The sequence below is a fragment of the Pongo pygmaeus genome, chromosome 21 (assembly GCF_028885625.2).
Source record: "Pongo pygmaeus isolate AG05252 chromosome 21, NHGRI_mPonPyg2-v2.0_pri, whole genome shotgun sequence".
In the NCBI taxonomy this organism is placed as follows: domain Eukaryota; kingdom Metazoa; phylum Chordata; class Mammalia; order Primates; family Hominidae; genus Pongo; species Pongo pygmaeus.
In genome coordinates, this window is record NC_072394.2 from 47,582,370 (window position 1) to 47,603,045 (window position 20,676).

At 38.8% G+C, this 20,676-nt stretch overlaps 1 protein-coding gene across 7 annotated transcripts in view; it reads left to right on the top strand.

Annotated features, from left to right (window-relative positions):
• The window catches only part of STK4 (serine/threonine kinase 4), a 113,222-nt gene that overhangs the window by 83,406 nt on the left and 9,140 nt on the right, over positions 1-20,676 (top strand). The window contains exon 11 of one of the 7 annotated variants that reach the window (XM_054466800.2): positions 3,051-3,145. The exons of the other annotated variants lie outside the window; for them this stretch is intronic. Coding sequence (XP_054322775.1) covers positions 3,051-3,134 — 84 coding nt within the window. The 3' untranslated portion in view covers positions 3,135-3,145. The remainder of the gene's footprint in view (positions 1-3,050; positions 3,146-20,676) is intronic. 7 annotated transcript variants of the gene reach the window in all.

Consider the following 20,676-nt stretch of genomic DNA (forward strand, 5'->3'; position numbering starts at 1 on the left):
GTTTGGCCACATCAATGAGCTCTTTTGTATCTACTCAAATGTGATAGAACAGACGAGCATTCAGAGTAAGGGGATCTTCCTAGGCTGGCTGCAGAGAGAACAGTCAGCAGTGCTCGTCCCATGGCTATAGATTACACATCTCACTCTGGGGGTGTGTGGGGACTGGGGAAGGGGGAGCCAGTTTGGCCTGTGGCACATGTAATTTTTATACTTTGAACTACTGAAATGGGTCTGAGTTCTCCAGCTCTTCAGTGATCCCACCACTTGCTGTTTTTGTTTTATGACCAGACTGTTGAATTTATTTCTGTTGTCTTTGCCAGCCTCTCAAAACATTTGTGTTTGTGATCTCTGATTTAACCAGTCTCCAGTTGATGGTCATTTAGGTAGCCTTCAGCTTTTTAATATTAATAAATATTGCTTTAATAACATCTTTGCATGGTATGCCCTTAGAATTAATTCCTGCAGTAGAATTATTGGGTCAAACTGTTCATGAATTTGAAATTTTGATACATATTGTTAAATTTCCCTATCGTTTTTGGTATGTGAATTGTCACTTTATGTTATTTACTGAATTTTCCATGTAATTCTTATTTTCTTTATTGATTTTAAAGACTTCTTCAGCTATCAAGTCAGGTTATGAACCTTTTAACATATGTGGTAAAGATATTCTCCTAGAATATCTTTTAAAGCTTTGTATATGGTATCTAACTTCAGACATTTAAATTTTTATATATTTTGATTTATTAGCTTTTTCTTGTGGTTTCTGGAATTTTCTGTCATGTTTGGAAAAGTTTTTCACATTCTAAGATTACAAAAATATTAACCCTTACTTTGTTTTAGAATGTTTTATTATTTTTTCTTTCTCAGTATTTAATCTATCATGTATTTGTCTTGGTGTTAAGAGTAAGGTAGCAATCGAGCTTTATATTTTTCTTAACAACCAAGGATTTAAAAAAATACATAATTCATTTAGAATTACCAAATCTTAATAGCTTATAGTACCTAAAAGTGGCTTGTTTTTACAGATAGAAAGTTTCCACTTCAAACTCTGAGTTTTAATGTTTTTCGGCTTTTAAAACCTCTAGAAAGAAACTGTGAACAGAACACCATATTGGTTTTGGCATTAATACCTTAATGCGTCTCGAATAGGCTGATTCTACAGAATTTGATCCAAAGTACTTCTATGTCTTGATCTTTTTTTGCCAAGCAAAATTGATTGTTTCTAACCAAAAGGCCTTTAGTGCCACACTGAAAGAAAAGGGGGTCCTCCTGTGCTGGCTGTATTTTATATAATTTGGCATCAAGTACAATGCTTTTTATTTTTCTCTTTAGTTTCTTTCTTTTCTCTAGCCTCTGATGGTCCAGGCCTCTTGTTGCTGGGGGGTTTTTTGGGAGACAAATTCAAATCCTTTCTGTCTAGCTCATTGTTATTGTATCTTTTAGTGCGTTCCTTTTTTCATGGTAGTTAAATAAGTGGTTACCAGGGGTCTTTCTTTGACAGTTATTACTAGCTTCTCTTGTATAGTAGGATTTAGCTGTGGGTTGATTTGTTGTGCTGGTATGTTTTCAGCTGCAGTGATGCATTGCTCTATCACATAGATTCTTTTTATAGCTTCATTAGAGGTGTTTTAGTTCCTCTTTTGAATATTTATCTGAATATCTTAGTACCTTGGCAGTCACACTATCCTAAATTATTATAGTGCCTTTTAAAGTAGATTTTGTCATTGAGGCTTATGTTTAGGTCAGGCTTGCAGGCAGGGAGACAGATTATGCCATTGTGGTTGAGAGGCATATAGTGGTTAAAACCACTGGAGTTATTCTGTTAGGGCTCATAGCCTATCTTCTCCACCTATTATGTCACCTGTCTAACCCTTGTCTTATCTGTCAAACATGGTAAAGTCATACCTCTTTCATAGGGCTGTTGTGAGTATCAAATGAGATACAGGTTGCATAATCCCAAATCCGAAAATCCAAAATCCAAAACACTTCTGGTCCCAGGCATCTTGGATAAGGGATACTAAACCTGTAATGCATGTAAACCACCTTAGGACAATGGTCCTTATTGCTGGCCTGCAATAAGTACTTAATAGATGTTATTATTTTCTTCTTTTTTGGTGTTGGTTTGCTCTTCTATAATGTTACAATGCTATTTTTTTAAGCTTCTAGTTGTAAAAACACACTCATTATAGAAAGTTTAGAGACTGAAGAAAAGCTTAAAGAAGAAAATGTCTTACAACTCTTCCACCCCCCCATCAATAATAATTACATTTTAACATTTCCTTCCAGTTTTTTAATACTTAGATATTATTTTACACAGCTGAGATCATTCTGCATGCATAATAAATCTTGATTTTTTTCACTTAACATATCTTAAACATTTTCTCATATCATTAAAAATACTTGTGAAATCATTTTTAAGGGTCACATAGTAGCCTATCACATTATATTCTTTTGATTGATTTAATCATCCTCTTTTTACGTGGCATTTAACATTTGGGGCTTTTTTGGTTGGAGTTGGGTTGTTTTCAGGCCATTCTAATATATTAAGCCAGGCTTTTTTCTTGTCAACGGGAGGTTTGGGGATTGAGTCTTTGGGATTGTTTTTGTTGTTGCATTTTTTTGCCTGTTGAGTGTGTGAATTAAGCTGGGGTTTTAACCATCAGCACCTGCGCTCTCAGACTCTTGCCACCACCTTTCTGGACAATCTCCATGCTCTGCTTTTTAAGCTTTTTCTGATGAGTTTCTTTTCTTCTGTGCTAGAAGAAAGATGAATGGAGACTATGATTGGTGTTTAGGTTTCTGACCCGGCAGTGCCATGTGAATGCCCAGTAGCCAGCCAAGGTCAGCACCACTGCCTGTTAATGGCCTTTTACTGAAGTAGTCCTGCCGAGCAGTTTCTGGTGAGAAGACTATCCTAAATTGCTCTTGACGGGGTACACTATTTTTGTTTCAACTTCTTATTTTTCCTGTAAAGCTTGGTTTAAAGTATGTTGAGACTGAATTTATTTGTGCTTTGGAATATAATGAGATTTTGTGCTCTTTTCTTTCAGAAAACTAGCCAAGAACAGCAGTCTGGAAAAGACATATGTATCCAAAATTGCCAGGGAAACCTGCTGTGTAGATACGCTTTCTGAGAAACCACATGGTAAATGAATGTCATCTTTGTCCAGGCTACCACAGTAGCTTGATTCTACTGGTGGATCATGCTAGCTGATTTGAGCTTGGTTTTTAACTCAGTTATTGAAATGGCTTTGAGAGCAGGACTTAAATGTCTGTGGTTTTTGACCTCAAGAGGTTGCTTAAAACAGTATCAGCCTGTGTGAGCCTGAGACCGTTTTTCATTTCCTTTGTTTGGTTCGGAGACTGCTTGATCCATGGCTGCTTGGCAGGCTTCTTCTTTAGCGTTCATTCTTGTGGCCATTTATTCTCTGATATTAAACTACGGGATGATTTTAATCTCAACTACATGGTGAGAAAAAGAGCTGAGTCCAGACTGGCTCAGAAATGGAGCCTAAGAACTGCAGTAAGTATCATAGCACCTTAGGCCCTAGGAAGGGCTGTTCCATGGTTACTTCTGTGTGGCTTCACTGTAAGCACAGGTGACAGATGGGCATGTCTTGAATTCCTAGAAGCCATTGTCTCTCTCAATCATCTGTTCCAGCACTGTATCAGAGAATGACAAACTTTCAGGATTGAAAAGGGTCTTAAAGGACATATTTTCCAGCTCTTGCTATATTTCCAACAAGAGGCATCATCTCACATTTGCTTGACTACCTGCAGTCATTTCTGAGAAGAGGGAATTCCACAAGTTGGAAGTAGTTCAAATCATTGCTCAAAGCTGTGTGTAAATATAGTAGTTTTTGGGTTTTTTTTTTTTTTTCAGCCAAAATTTGTCCCCAGGGAACTTCTATCCATGAAATTTTGATTACTTCCACGGGAACTTTAGCAAAAGTTGGTTGGGATTATCTGGATTTTCCGTTTTGCAGATAGAGAAAGCCACCATCTCTTTCCCCTAACTACTTAGTACTATGGTAGCTTGGGTTGAGGAAAATTTGCCAGTTCATTGTTACCAAGGCAAGTAACTAAATCATGGGTTCTCTGTATGCTAATGCTGCCCAGCATATAGGCTTTACTGCTGTCTGTGCTTCATTCTCTCTCTCTGTTTAGCTGAGAAAATGAGTGTGAAAGCACTTAGCCAATAGTAGTAGATGTTGGGTGACATTTCATTAAAAGTGCAGACTCCTGGCCAGGTGCGGGGCTCATACCTGTAATCCTAGCACTTTGAGAGGCCAAAGCGGGAGGATCCCTCGAGCCCAGGAGTTCGAGACCAGCCTGAGCAACATAGCTAGACCTTGTCTCTACAAAAAATTAAAAAATTAGCCAGGCATGGTGGTGCCCACCTGTAGTCCTAGCTACTCAAGAAGCTGAGGCAGGAGGATCACTTGAGCCCAGGAGTTTGAGGCTGTGATAAGCTGTGATTGCACCACTGCACTCTAGCCTGGGCAACAGAGGGAGACCCTATCTTTTTTTTAAAAAAAAAAAAAAAAAGGAAAAATACAGACCCCAGAGTCAGACGGAACCTGATTCAATTTTGATTTCAACCACTTGTGGGCTGTGTTAACCTCAATGGATTATATAATTCTTCAAACCTCAAATTCCCCATCTGTAGCACTGGGTTAATAATTATAGCTGTAAGATTTAATGAAGAGCAAATGAGATTAATACATATAAAATACTTAATGTATGGCTGCTAATAATGAATAGTTAATGCTTAAAAAATTCTGGCTTTTATTATTGCTATTGTTACTATTCCTGTAATCACTGTACAGGGTCCCTGAATCCTGCCCTCTCATCAAGGCAATACAGGCAGAGCTTAACCTTCTGTCCCACCTGTCCTTGTGATTTCTTCTCTCCATAGGACTACCCTTGGTATTCATTTTCACCTGATTTACCAAGAATAGCAATATAAGCATCAAAAGAAGGGGTGGGGATGGGCATGTACACAATTACTCTGGCCCCTGGATATCCCTGCTTGTCTTACATGGGGAGGTTTCAGGAGTGATCTCGGTACTCTGCCGTGTTGTCAGAACTGGAGGTTGGGCGTTAACTTTTTTTTTTCTTATTTTCCTGCCTTTAGGGAAAACACGTATATTCAGAAATATCATGGTTGTCTCTATTTTCAGAGATGGTTTCATCCTCTGTGGCTCTGTCATTTGAGTATGTGTTTTTAACAATCTACTCATTCTACTTTGTCCTTGTGGTCTAGATTTCTTAGTGGGCAGTTTTGTTTGGTTTCATTCCAGATGTAGGTCTCTGCCACTTCCCAGGACATCTTAATTTCATGCACATTTAAAAATTTATTGGCATCAACTTTCAGATTTTAAAATTTGCAGTATCTGTATTTATAGCTTGCTTTTCATTCCTGTTATTTGTTTCTTCTTTTTTTGGGGGGGGCGGTGGGGAACAATCTTACCAAAGTGTAATTTTTTTTAAGCCCAAACCAGCTTTTGGTTTTGTTGATCCTTGCTACTGCACATTAACTTTTGAATTCATTAATTTATGTTCTTACATCATTTTCTTCTTTCTGCTTTCTATGGGTTTATTTTTCTTTTCTTCACTTGGACAATTTAGCTTACTAATTTTTAATTATCTTTCTTTTTCTTTCATTCTTTCTTTTTTTTTTCTTTTCCTTTTCCCTGAGACGGAGTCTTGCACTGTTGCCCAGGCTGGAGTGCAGTGGCTTGATCTTGGCTCACTGCAACCTCTGCCTCCCAGGTTCAAGCGATTCTCCTGTCTCAGCCTCCCGAGTAGCTGGGACTAGAGATGCGCACCACCATGCCTGGCTAATTTTTGTATTTTTAGGAGAGACAGGGTTTCATCATGTTAGCCAGGCTGGTCTGGAACTCCTGACCTCATGATCTGCCTGCCTCGGCTTCCTAAAGTGTTGGGATTACAGGCGTGAGCCACCGCGCCCGGCCTAATTATCTTTCTTTTCTAACATACGTTTAAGGCTGTAAAATTTCCTTTAAATATTATTTCAACTACCTGCCACAATTTTTGATATGTAATATTTTTGTAAAGTCAGATTTGTTGAGGTTTAATTTATATGCTATAAAACATGCTCCTTTTAAGTGTACAGTTGGATGAGTTTTAATAGAAATATACAGTTGTATAAATACCACCATAATCAAGCTATAGAACATTTCTAATATCCCATCAAGTTCCCTTATGCCCTGTTTTTTGTCCCTAAAGTTTTGTCTTTTCTAGGATGTCAGATGAATGGAATTGTGCAGTATATAGCCTTTTGTGTTTGGCGTCATTCACTTAGCATACTGTTTTGAGATTTGTTCATTTGTTGCATATGTCTGGAGTTTGTTCCTTTTTATTGCTGAGTAGTTTCCATTGTATGGATATTACCAGAATTTATCTGTTCACTACTACTTTATTTTCAGTGGGAGAAAATGAGAGTATTTTAATTCTGCATTTGGACTGTAAATATCATCCAGACTCTTCTGGATTGGAAAGTGTCTTGGCATTTTTCAAATACAAATATTTATTTAGGTTTTATCATTTTGAAAGTTCTTCCATTAGTGGGCAAACATGAGCTCATGGGTATTCACTTGCACCCTTCCTCCCTGTAGCAGTCTGGGTTCAGAGAGGAGATAGAAACCACACAGTAGGTTAAAGAGGGGAAGTTTAATGTAATAAGTATTACCTATGATAAAAGAGTAACTATCAGATATGAAGAAACTCTGTAGGGTTCCCTAAGGCTGAGGGCGTATATCCAAGGGGCAGAGAGCAGGCTATCCAGTGGGTAGCGGGGTGTGGGCCCTGGCTGGGCCAGGAGGCCTTCAGAACACAAGAGCCATGTGGAGGCTTTGGTGTCCATGTCAGCTGAGCTCCCAAAACGTTAGGGTAGGCTGAGCCTGCAAGGTCACAGAAAGACCACGTTCTGGGCTGTAGCTGGGCCACAGTGTCGATGGTCCTTACACCCACATTGCCAACTTCCATGCTGGACACTTAGGACAGCCTCTTCCTCCCAGTGCTCTACTGAGAAAACTTCACAGCACACGTTCTTCAGAGAAATGCTTATCACAGAGTGCATCTAGAAGGGTGCACTTGGATCTTAGAGGTAACACACTGTCCCTATTCTTTTAAAAAGAAGTGCTATCAAGTCAAGAGCAGTAATAACTATATGCTTGTGCTATTAACAATCAGACCCTTCATGAGGGGAAAAGAGTTTATGAAAATTAGAACTTACGTAGTTTTAAGTAACAAAGATATGTTTATAGACAAATAGAACTATACCTTCCCATGGGACCTGTGTTATATACTAATCATGATATTGTCACTATTCTCTCCTCTCTCAATCATCGAAATCATAGATTCCAAGTTGTAAGTCAGACCCCAGATTGGAAGCACTTTATTTCTTCAAGATGTTTGCTCATTATAGAAAACATTTAGGAAGCACATTTTAAAGAACGGTTTTATACCAGAGAAGCTAAGTGTTTTTATCTCTGAGCCTAGACGAGCTTACTGCTAGGAATATGGTGTTTAAACCTTTCAAAATGAAAAACTAGGACACATGGTCTTTACAAAATTTTTTTTCTGGTTTAGGAATTTATACACATTTGAGAAGTATTACCATGGCATAAATTAATTCACATTTGATTATACCAATTAAACAGTTGCCGAAAAGAATAAAGGACTATGCTAAAATATTTAGGCTATATACATACTAATCCTTTTACAGAATAAGGATTAAACCTATCTTTTTTAGAGTCTTCAACCAGAAAAATGAACAAATGATAAAAACATATTTAGCAGTTTGAAGGTCACACGCACACACACACACACACACACGCGCACACACACACACCCTTACCCCTATCTAGACCTAGTTTATGTTTTTGACACTGTAGAGAGTTCAAGTCCTAAGACTTTATGGCCATTATAAAAAGATTCTGACATGCTTTGCGGACTTCTTGTCTGCTTTTGTTGCAGATTTTTTTTTTTCTTTCAAAGGATTGCTTGAGAGGATATTTCTTTTTTGGGTATTTAGGTTGTGAATCTGTCACCCTTCATTACATGGGAGTACCCAGCAGTAAGGCTTACAGAGTGTTGTATACTTTCCAGAAACTGAGTGCTATGTACTTGCAATCTTTTCCACGCTAAGAAATCCCCAATTTTAAAACTTCGACCTGCAAAGTAGCTTACTTAGGGAATTTCTATTTGTATTCTTGACAAGTTTTCTGTAAGCATTCTTTTTTCTTTCATGTGTTTAAAATTGGATCCTATTTAGTCTGAAGATGCCTTTTAAGACTACATCTATTAAATAAAGTGAGATCAATTTGCATTTTAGCTTTCAAATTTTGCTTGGGATTCTTTGGGCTTTTTTTATTTGGCAGGAAGAGAGAGCAGCAGCTTGGCCTTTTTGCTATCTTGGAAATTTCCAGCCCAAGAAAGCATACAGAGGCATAGCTTGCAGGGTTTCTTATGTGATTAGCTAGCTCTTTTCCTGAATTATTAAGCTGCATTAAAACAGTAGCTCGGTGCAGTTGGTGTTTTAGGTTTTCATACCTTCTGAAAGATTAATATTCCTACAAGAATGAGGTTACTTTTGATGCCTCCCTTTAGTGCTTTCAAACATCAAGAGCCTCGCATTCTTGTACTCTACTTCTATAGACATTTACAATTATTCTAGGAGGTGTAATGGGTGTTTACTAACTTCCTGAAAGTGTTTCTCTCACAGACTGTCTTCCTTAAGTGTGAAATTTATACACCAATTTAAAACTACAGTGTCCCCCTTGTCAATGGGGGAATATGTTCCAAGACCTCCACTGGACACCTGAAACCGTAGATAGTGCTGAACCCCATTGCCGTCAGTCAGAATGTTTCTGTTCGTGTCTTTCACCCACAAATTTAATCCCTTTTCTGTCTTAACCAAGTGCTTATCACACAACTGTGGTTGAAACTTTTGCTCCTTGAGGTATGACAGCAAAACTAGCATGTATTTCTTTTTCCTTCTTCACAGTATCATGGGTAGAAGATTCATTCTTACTGTAATCTTAGCAGCCTTAGTGTATGATTTTTTGTTGTTAGCCAACAATGTTCATCTTTTCACTTAAAGGAAGCACATCATGGTTTCTCTTCGGCATATGTGAATTGCCAGCATCACTACTCTTGCATTTTGGGTCTATTATTAAGTGAAATAGGGGTTCCCTGAACACAAATACTGTGATACCAATTCTGCAACAGTCCATTTGATAACCAGGGTGACTACTGAGTGACTGAGGGGTGGATAGTGTGTATAGCATGGTTATGCTGGACAAAGGGATGATTCACATCGCAAGCGGGATAGAGCAGGACAGCGCAGGATTTCATCATGCGTCTCAGAATGGCACACAGTTAAAACTTAGGAATTGATTATTTCTGGAAGTTTCCATTTAATATTTTCAGACTTTGGTTGACTGTGGGTAACTGAAACTACAGATAAGGGGGAATATAATATACTCTTAAAATAGAATTTTTCTTAAAGAGCAATCATAAGCAACCAGGACTACAGAATTTTTTTCATTTTTTTCCTTGTAATTTTATTGCAATTAGGATACTGAATTAGTTGCTTATTTTGATTTTGGTATGCATGGGTCAATTTTGAGTAATTGATACAACTTTATTTAATGAGCTTAAATTATCCTCTTAGGCTTATGTATTGATTACATATTTTCAATGCTGAAAAGCCTAGTGTCTTACTGGTGCTTGAGAGAACCCAGTAAAAAGTCAGTATCATTTTCAGATAAAGGCTTAAAGATTAAGGATCTATTTCTTTATTAAATATTTATTAAGAATTATTTTTTGCTGGCCTGCTCTGTGAAAATATATTAGATATAGTCTTTACTCTCAAATAGGTCCTACTTTAGTAAAAGAAAAAGATACAGGATTGAGAGAGGAATTGGAGTTTGTGCTGAGCTGGAAGGTTGAATGGGCAGCCCCCTAAGCAGAAGACAGAATTAGATCCAGCAGAAGCTTGGAGGTGTAAAAAAGCATGGCACCTGAAGGAATTGGGAGTTGTTGTTAGTATTTCTGACTAATGAGCTCATAAGTCTTTTCGTTTATTTAACGTAATTTTATTAGTTCTCTGTATCTCAAATGTGTTACTTGATATAACCAAACTTGCATTTCATTTTTAAAAGTTAAAATTCAGACCTTTCCCTGATTTAGAATGACCCCCTCTTCTCTGCACTATAAATGTGTGACGAGATAAAGTTTTTTTTCCCATAGACTCTGACCACAGGGATTCTTCCATCTGTCAATTCCTATAGCACATGTTGCCCTGACACACAATTGGCCAGGCTTTACAGTCAGACACGCTAAGGTTCCTATCCTAATTCAACCACTTACAACCTCTGGGACCAGAGGCAAATGCCTATATCTCTCCAAGCCTCCAGTGTCTGCGTCTGTAAGATGAGGGGTAAGAGTACTTATTTCTTGGACTGTTGTGAGGATTACTTGAGCTAATGCATGTAAGGTGCTGAGCACAATGTCCAGCACATAGAACTCAATTAAAAGTATCTCTAATTAATGTTAGTGATCATTAGCCCTCATTAATACCCCAGACTGTAGCTTGTTTTCGTGACTTCCCTACCTCTTTTCTCTCCACAACTAGCGTGAAGGGAGCATGCCATATACTTTTTTTGTCCCATACCCACTCTTACCCATACTCCTCTATCCTTACATGGGTTCTGACACAGAGTGGGTACTGGCTACATTTTAAAAAAGATGTAATGCTAGATATCAGCAAGTAAACCTTGGGGGATAGAAAAGTTTCTGATGGGTTCTTGCTGTAGAGAGTCAAGGTAAAATGACAGGGAAAAAAAATCTGTGTTTGGTCAAAACTATATTACCTTTGGTCGAAGGCTGTTATAAAACTCATAGAACAAAAACAAAACAAAACAAAACAGGTGCCTTGTGAATTCCAGAGCAAGTTGTAAAAGCTCATGCCAGAATAGAGTTGGAATAAATTCTAAGCATGCAAAATACTACTTTAAGAATTTTGTCCTGTAAATTTAAGAAGTTTTTCAATTACGGTAGCTCCCAAACCTTAACTATGGTTTTGCTTTCCATGGCTTCAGTTACCCACAACCACTGAATATTAAATAGAAAATTCCAGAAATAAACAATTCATGAGTTTTAAATTATGCGTCATCCTGAGTGGTGTGATGAAACCTTGTGCCATCCTGCTCCATCCTGCCTGGGACATGAATCATCGCTCTGTTCAGCATATCCACTCTGTTGCACCCATTAGTCACTTAGTAGGCATCTTGGTTATCATAAAGACGGTTGTGGTATTGGTATTACAGTGCTTGTGTTTAAGTAACCCTTTTGTTTTATTTTAGTATGGAAATTTATTTATTTTTTTTACTTTTAGGTTCAGGGGTACATGTGCAGTTTTTTACATAGGTAAACTGCATGTCTCTGAGGTTTGATGTACAGATTATTTCATCACCAAGTAATTAGCATAGTACCCAATAGGTGATTTGTTGATCTTTTCCTTTCTCCCACTCTCCACCCTCCAGTAATCCTCAGTGTCTATTGTTCCCCTGTATGTACTCATGTTTTTGTTGTTTAGATAAGTGAGAACATGCAGTATTTGTTTTTCTTTTTTCTTCTTCTTTTTTTTTTTTTTTTTTTTGAGATGGAGTCTTGCTCTGTCTGTCGCCCATGCTGGAGTGCAGTGGTGTGATCTCAGCTCACTGCAACCCCCGTCTCTTGAGTTCAAGCAATTCTCCTGCGTCAGCCTCCTAAGTAGCTGGGATTACAGGCATGTGCCACCACACCCAGCTAATTTTTATATTTTTAGTAGAAACAGGGTTTCACCATGTTGGCCACCCTGGTCTCAAATTCCTGACCTCAAATGATCCTCCCACCTTGGCTTCCCAAAGTGCTGGGATTACAGGTGTGAGCCACCATGCCTGGCCTCAGTATTTGTTTTTCTGTTCCTGTGTTAGTTTGCTTAAGATAATGGCCTCCAACTCCATCCCTGTTGCTGCAGAGGACATGATCTTGTTCTTTTTTATGGCTACACAGCATTCCATGGTGTATATGGACCATATTTTCTTTATCCAGTCTACCATTGATGAGCATTTAGGTTAATTCCATGGCTTTGCTATTGTGAATAGTGCTGTGATGAACCTAATTGTGCATATGTCTTCATGATTTATATTCCTTTAGGCATATACCCAGCAATGGAATTGCTGAGCCCAATGGTAATTCTGTTTTAAGTTCTTTGAGGAATCACCACACTACTTTCTGCAATAGCTGAACTAATTTACATTCCCACCAGCAGTGTGTAAGCATTCTCTTTTCTCCACAACCTCACCAGCATCTGTTATTTTTTGACTTTTTAGTAATAGCAAAAAATTCTGACTGATGTGAGATGATAATCTTACTGTGGGTTTTTTTTTTTTTTTTGAGACTGAGTCTCGCTTTGTCGCCCAGGCTGGAGTGCAGTGGCGCGATCTCGGCTCACTGCAAGCTCCGCCTCCTGGGTTCACGCCATTCCCCGGCCTCAGACTCATGAGTAGCTGGGACTACAGGCACCCACCACCATGCCCGGCTAATTTTTTTTTTTTTTTTTTGTATTTTTAGTAGAGACGGGGTTTCACCATGTTAGCCAGGACGGTCTCGATCTCCTGACCTCGTGATCCGCCCGCCTCGGCCTCCCAAAGTGCTGGGATTACAGGCGTGAGCCACCGCACCTGGCCTGTTTTTTTTTTTTTTTTTGGACACAGGGTCTTGCCTGTGTCACTCAGGCTGGAGTGCAGTGGTGTGATCATGGCTCACTGCAGCCTTGACCTCCTGAGCTCAATTGATCCACCCACCTCAGCCTCCTGAGTAGCTGGGACTACAGGAATGTGCCACTACACCTGGCTAATTGTTTTTGTATTTTTTTTATAGAGATGGGGTTTCACCATGTTTCCCAGGCTGGTCTCAAACTACTAGGCTCAAGTGATCTGCCCACCTCAGCCTCCCAAAGTGTGATTACAGGTGTGAGCCACTGCACCTGGCCTCATTGTGGTTTTCATTTGCATTTCTCTAATGATTAATGATGTTGAGCACTTTTGAATATGCTTGTTGGCCACATGTACGTCTTCTTTTGAAAAGTGTCTGTTCATGTCCTCTGCCCACTTTTTAACAGGAAAGTTTGTTTTTTGCTTATAAATTTGTTTAAGTTCCTTGTAGATTCTGGATATTAGATCTTTGTTGGATGCATAGTTTGCAGATATTTCCTCCCATTCTGTAAGTTGTCTGTTTACTCCCTTGATAGTTTCTCTTGCTGTGCAGAAGCTCTTTAGTTTAATTTGGTCTCATTTGTTGATTTTTGTTTTTGTTGCAGTTGCTTTTGGTGTCTTCGTCATGAAATCTTTCCCAGGTCCTATGTCCAGAGTGGTATTTCCTAGATTATCTTCCATAGTTTTTACAGTTTTAGATTTTACTTTTAAGTCTTTAGTTTATCTCGACTTGATTTTTGTGTATGGTATAAGGAAGTGGGGGGGAGTCCAGTATTTTTTTTTTTTTTTTTTTTTTGAGACAGAGTCTGGCTCTGTCACCCAGGCTGGAGTGCAGTGGTGTGATCTCGGCTCACTGCAAGCTCCACCTCCCGGGTTCACGCCATTCTCCTGCCTCAGCCTCCCGAGTAGCTGGGAATACAGGCGCCCGCCACTATGCCCGGCTAATTTTTTGTATTTTTTAGTAGAGACGGGGTTTCACTGTGTTAGCCAGGATGGTCTCGATCTCTTGACCTCGTGATCCGCCCACCTCGGCCTCTCAAAGTGCTGGGATTACAGGCGTGAGCCACCACACCCGGCCAAGTGGGGGGTCCAGTTTTAATCTTCTGCATATGGCTAGCCAGTTATCCCAGAACCATTTATTGAATAGGGATTCCTTTTCCCATTGCTTGTTTTTGTCAGCTTTGTCGACGATCAGTTGGTTGTGGTTGTAGGTATGCAGCCTTATTTCTAGGCTCTCTATTCTGTCCCACTGATCTGTATGTCTGTTTTTGTACCAGTGCCATGCTGATTTGGTTACTGTAGCTTTGTAGTCTAGTTTGAATTTGGTTAAACCAACTTCAAACCTGCAGCTTTGTTTGTTTTGCTTAGTTTTGCCTTGGTTTTTTGGGCTTTTTAAAAATTCTGTATGAATTTTTAAACTGTTTTTTCTAATTCTGTGAAGAATGTCAGTAATTTGATAGGAATAGCATTGAATCTGTAAATTGCTTTGGGCAGTATAGCCATGTTAACAATGATTCTTCCCATCTATGAACATGGAATGTTTTTTCATTTGTTGGTGTCATCTTTGATTTCTTTGAGCACTGTTTTATAATTCTTTAAGTAGAGATCTTTCACTTCCCTGGTTAGCTGTATTCTATTCACATATCTTTCATTTCCCTGGTATTTTATTTTTTTGTGGCTATTGTGAATGGGACTGCGTTATTGATTTGGTTCTCAGTTTGGACGTTGGTGTATAACAGTGCTACTTATTATATTTTTGTACATTAACTTTATATACTGAAACTTTGCTGAAGTGGTTTATCAGATCAAGGAGCTTTTGGGCAGAGTCTATAGGGTTTTCTATGTATAGAATTATATTGTCTGCAGACAGATAGTTTGACTTCCCTTCTTCCTGTTTGGATGTCTTTTATTTCTTTCTCTTGTCTCATTGCTCTGGGAGGACTTCCAGTACTGTTGAATAGGAGTGGTGAGAAAGGGCATCCTTGACTTGTTCTGGTTTTCAGAGGGAATGCTTCCAACTTTTGCCCATTTAGTATGATGTTTGCTGTGGGTTTTTAGTAAATGGGTCTTACTATTTTGAAGTATGTTTCTTCAGTTACTAGTTTGTTGAGGTTTTTTTTTTTTAACATGAAGGGATGTTGAATTGCATCAAAAGCCTTTTCTGCATCTGAGGTAATTATGTGGTTTTTGTTTTTAGTTCTGTTTATGTGATGAATCACATTTATTGATTTGTGTATGTTGAACCAATCTTGCATCTCAGGGATAAAGACTACTTGATAGTGGTGGATTAACCTTTTTATGTGCCGCTGGATTCGATTTGCTAGTATTTTGTTGAGGATTTTCACATCTATGTTCCTCGAGAAAAATGACCTGAAGTTTTTTTGTTTTTGTTTTTGTTTTTTGGTGGTGGTGGTTGTATCTCTGTCAGGTTTTGGTGTCTGGATGATAGACATAGATGGATGCCTCATAGAATAGGTTAGGGAGGAGTCCCTCCTCCTCAATTTTTTGGAATAGTTTCAGTAGGATTGGTACCAACTCTTCCTTATACATCTGAGGAGAATTCAGCTGTGAATCCATCTGGTCCTGGTTCTACATTTTGTAGCTTGTGTGTATAGAGGTGTTCATAATAGGTTCTGGGAGTTTTTTGTATTTCTGTGAGGTCAGTGGTAATGTCCTCTTTGTCATTTCTGATTTTGTTTATTTGGATCTTCCCTCTTTTTTTGATTAGTCTAGCTAGTGGTCCATCTATCTTTTTATTTATTTATTTATTTATTTATTTATTTATTTATTTATTTTTTCAGAAAGCCAACTCCTGGATTCATTGGTCTTTTGCATGTTTTTTCACATCTTAGTTTCCTTCAGTTCAGCTTTGATTTTGGTTATTTATTTTTGTTAACTTTGGGGTTGGTTTGCTCTTCTTTCTCTAGTTCCTCTAGTTTATATGAGTAACCCTTATTTTACTTAAAATGGCCCCAAAGCATAAGAGTTGTGATGCTGGCAATTTGGATTTGCCAGAGAGAAGCTGTAAAATGCTTCCTTGTTTATCTCTTATCGTGCCTAATTTAAAAATTAAACTTTATCATAGGTATATATGTATAGGAAAAAAATTGTGTATGTATATATATATATACACATTATATACATACATATATACACACATTATATACATATATATATATATACACATCATATATCTACACACACACACACACATATAGATATCTAGCTAGATAGTACCAAAATATATACATCTGTGGTTTTGGACATCCACTGGAATGTATCCCCTGTGGATAGGGGGACTACTGTAATCACAAAAAACTAACAGTATGCAAGTACTTCATATTTTAGAAAATGTTATTTAAAGAAGAAAACTTGTTTTTTGTGTTTGCCATTTATTAAATCATATTCTTTATATATACACATGTGTACACACATGATGTACTGAGTCTCCTCTCTAGGCTCTATGGACAAAGTCTTTGGGTTATTTGAATCCAGTCTTCTAAGAGATCCATGTCAGAGGTCTTGTCATTACATCACCATGCCTACTTGAAGCCAGATTTCTTTGATTCACCCAGGCTTATGATCTGCATTTCATTCCAGTCTTCTTGGTAAATATTTTTTATATATGTGGTCAAGTTTTCTTTGTTTGGAATTTTGATAATGAGAACTACAAGTGTTGATTAATTATAAACCTAAAATGGGATTGAGGCAATTGTTAACTCATCATGATTTTGCTGCTTTCCCTCCTTATTGGAGAAGAATTAGGAAGCCTTTATAGGGGACTGATGGAAAAATAATTTGGCATGACCATAATTTGAGTCAGAGAAAGTCTCTTATTAAAATTCCCACAAGGCTTATTTAAGGAGCAAGGTCTTTTGAAACTAATGGTGTGGTACTTACTTAATCCACACAAGTTATGATTTGATTGTCATCTTCTTTGATTTTTCTGCTTGGCTTTCTGTCATCTGATGAGAGATTACTGCATTACCTGAGAATCTCATCTTATTAGAGTCACCTCTACCTAAACTAGAATCCATTCCTAAATTGTAACATATTCACATCAAGAAAGAGTAAGTATCCTCGGTACTAAATTAGTGCTCTAGATGCCTTTTGACTGCCTTTGTACATTTTTTTTGTTGCACTTTTCCAGACTTTCTAGTGGCCAGTGTTGAGGTATGGGATGGTATGATGGCAGCTTCATTCAACTTTTTAGCTTCTATCGAGCTTCCCTGTCATCTTGCTAAATTCCAAAGGTGTGTTGTTTCCTCATCCTTGGTCACAATAAAACATCACCTGAGACGGGATCAGTCTGACTCTCCCATCCAGAAGGGATGATGTGTTTGAGAAATCCTGTTTGTGACACTGGAGGAAGAATTGTGAATGTTCATATATGATACATATGGAATTGAAACTTGTCCTTAAAAGCTCTGGCAGGTCTCTCTTTGATGGTTTTTAGGGACAATAGACTTTTGAGGTGAGAGTTTGTAGTGGCAGAGGAGCAGAACTTTGAAATAGGCCTAAACCCTGTACTTTGGATATGGGCCAGACCCATTTGTGTTCCCTATGGGACTGGTTGACAAGGGAAGAGGAAGCTGTACTATACATTCTCATGTGTTTAGTGTAGCTTGACTCTGCTGATTCAAGATGGGCTAATTGTCAGTGTAATTCCTTTGAATTATCTCTGTGATGAAGTATCAGCTGGAGCTTCCCAGTGGGTCTCTGGGCCAATTATGCAGCCGACTTTGAAAAATGGTATGATTCAGAATTTCGGAGTTGCTAAGGTGATTTACGAAGAAATCAGTTCCCATCAGCCTTCATTATTCATAGTGATGCTGGGAATCAGGACTTTGCCGTGGCCTGGCCCAGAGGAAATAAACCAGGTGGGTATGATTTAGGGTTTCTCACATAGAGTTCAATAGAGGTGCCTCTGTGTATGTGGTATGTGTCCTGTACCATGTTGTGAGCTCATCTTAGAGCAACAGCAGCTATCATTTACATTACATACTTCCTCCATTTCCCAAAAAAGGATATAAGGTGGTAGCCCTCACTTACCCACTTTCTTTCTGGTGGATGCATGACATTATGTTATATACCTTACCAATACCTCCAAACCTCACAACTGCCGTTGTAGAACGAATAACGTCCTCCATTGAAAAATGAGAAAATTGACGCACATATTAGATGATTTATGCAAAGGCATCCAACTACCAAGGGCAGAACTAGTATGGAACCCGGTCCATCTGACTTAACACCAGTGCTCTTGCCCCTGAGCTGCTTCTCTGACAGGTGTATTGCCCTTTATATTCATGTTGCCCAGCAGTGTTCCTGGCCTAGTGTAGCTGCCAATAAAATTGGTTGATTTGATTTGAATCATATTCAGCACCCTGGAGTCACTGCACCTCAGCAGCAGCACCATGTGTGTAGTAGGCACTTGGTATTTTTATGTGAACAAAAGCAGCAAAATAGACAGCATACCCATTTTATAGATGAGAAAATGGAATCTCAAAGAGGACAAGTAACTTGCCTAAAGTCACCCGTTACCACTAGTGGCATTTCTGAATGTGAGGGCCATCTGATGTATCTGATGTCAGCTAAATTCATAATTCTTCCAGTCTTCCACATTTTTCACAAACACACTCCCATTTCCAGAAACCCTTCATGTTTCTTCCAATTGCTTGTTGTCTCTTCTAATTCCTTGTTGTATCACTTAAATTATTTTACCACTCTTATCCTCAGTGACCTCATCTCTAAAAGGAGAATAATGATGATACCTACCTTACAGATGGATTAAATAAAATAGTGCAGATAAAATGCTGAGTTCAGCACTTAACAGATGCAAATGGTGAAGTAATTAACATGCTTCTTCCATATCTATGTGTAGAATCCAACAGTAAGACAGCATTTGTATCCTCCTAACAGAGTGAGGCTGAACTTTAAACTAAAAATATGTCTACTTTAAGATACAACACATTTCCAAAGATCACGTCTTTTAAGAGAAATCTCATCTGCACAAATGTTGTTGCTTTTACTTATTCAGACATCCTTTGGCAGACATCAGACTTCATCACACTGGGTAAAGGCGATGGTGAGGGAAGTCTAGGTGTTAGACAATAGTGAGTGAGTGAGTTCCCATAAGACATTAGTACTGTCAGGCTCGGAGCCCATCCTCTTCCTTTACCCAAGACTGATGTGTTGCTTAGCCTTACTATGGCAAGGAAATTCTAAATAACCATGATTAAGAGGCTTATTTTAGTTTCTCCTTCCACTGTGATCTCTCCCAGAAAGAGACTCAGAAATCTTTATACTTGGTCTGATCTCTTCAGCAAAACCCACCTTCAGTAGCAAGTCTGTGGCTCTAGGGTTGGCCTTTATTTTGTCTTGTCCAGCAGGATCGTGTCTCTTATTCTTTTGATGATCTCATTCTTTCTGAAGTGTATTTCTTATAATAGAAGTTCTTTTTTGTTTGAATAAACAGTTTAAATGGACATGCCTTTAGAGATAACTGAGCCGGGACTGGAGCCTTGCTTCTTATCAGACAGTACAAAACACAGACATTTTCATTAAGTGAACAGAGATTTCCTTTGATTTCAAAAGAATGTTGAGAGGAATTACTTTTAAGTTTAAAAGCTCCTTGAGGGCAGAACTCACTTCTTATTCTACACTGACTCTTCTCAGCACCCATCCAGGACCTTGTTGCATATGATGATGCCCCATGTAAGCTTGCTTCATTGGTTTCAGTGGCTTTTGTTCTTAGTTGACTAGAAATGAAGGATAATTTATTCATTTCTTCAACCAGTATTATGTTTAGCATAGTAAACAAGACAAGGTCAATCCCTTACAGAACTTATATCCTAGTAAGAGAGACAAGTAAAAGAAAATAAATAAAAATAATTACAAGGTACATGATTGTTTTGAAGAAAACAAGAGGCTGAGATAGAGGATAATGGAGAGGAGGCAGCTTTTCTAGATAAGATGGTCAGAAAAGGCTTGCCTGCATCCTCTGAGGAGTTGACATCTAAACTAAAACCTGTAGGATAAGGAAGAACAGGGCATGAACCATGCAGGCAGAAGATTCATTAACTCTGTAGGCCACTGAGGCTGGAAAAAGTAGGGCCTGTTTGAGGATCTGAAATAAAGTGTAGCTGTAGGTTCCTGAGCAAAAGAGAGAGTAATAGATTATGAAGTTGGAGGGGAGGCAGGGGCCAGCCATATGAGGCCCATGTAGCCACTGATGAGTTGGATTTTATTCTCAGTGCAATAGGAAAGAAACCTAAGGGTGATGTGATTGGATTCATTTCTGTATTTTTAATTATGTTTGTTACTGTGAGATGATGATAGCCTGGACCAAGGTAGATGGAGATGGAAAAAAGTGGTTGGGTTTGAGTTATACCAATATTTCAGGGACAAAATTGATAGGACTGCTAAAGGATTGGGTGTTGGCAGGAGGCGGGGGTGAGGGAAAAGGAAGGATCAGGGATGATTTTGAGCAAATGGAAGGATGATGATACCATTCCTGAGATGGGGAAGACTGGGGAGTAAGGAGACAAGATTTGAGGATGAGGAAGGGATGTGGCTCAAGAGTTTTGCTTTGGATGTGTTAAGCTGCAGATTCTATTAGCGCGGTGGCTCACGCCTGTAATCCCGGCACTTTGGGAGGCCGAGGCGGGCGGATCACCTGAGGTCAGGAGTTTGAGACCAGCTGGCCAACATGGCGAAACCCTGTCTCTACTAAAAATACAAAAATTAGCCGGGCGTAGGTGGCAGGCGCCTGTAATCCCAGCTACTTGGGAGGCTGAGGCAGGAGAATCGCTTGAACCCAGGAGGCAGAGGTTGCAGTGAGCTGTGATCTTGCCACTGCACTCGCCTGGGGGACAGAGCCAGACTC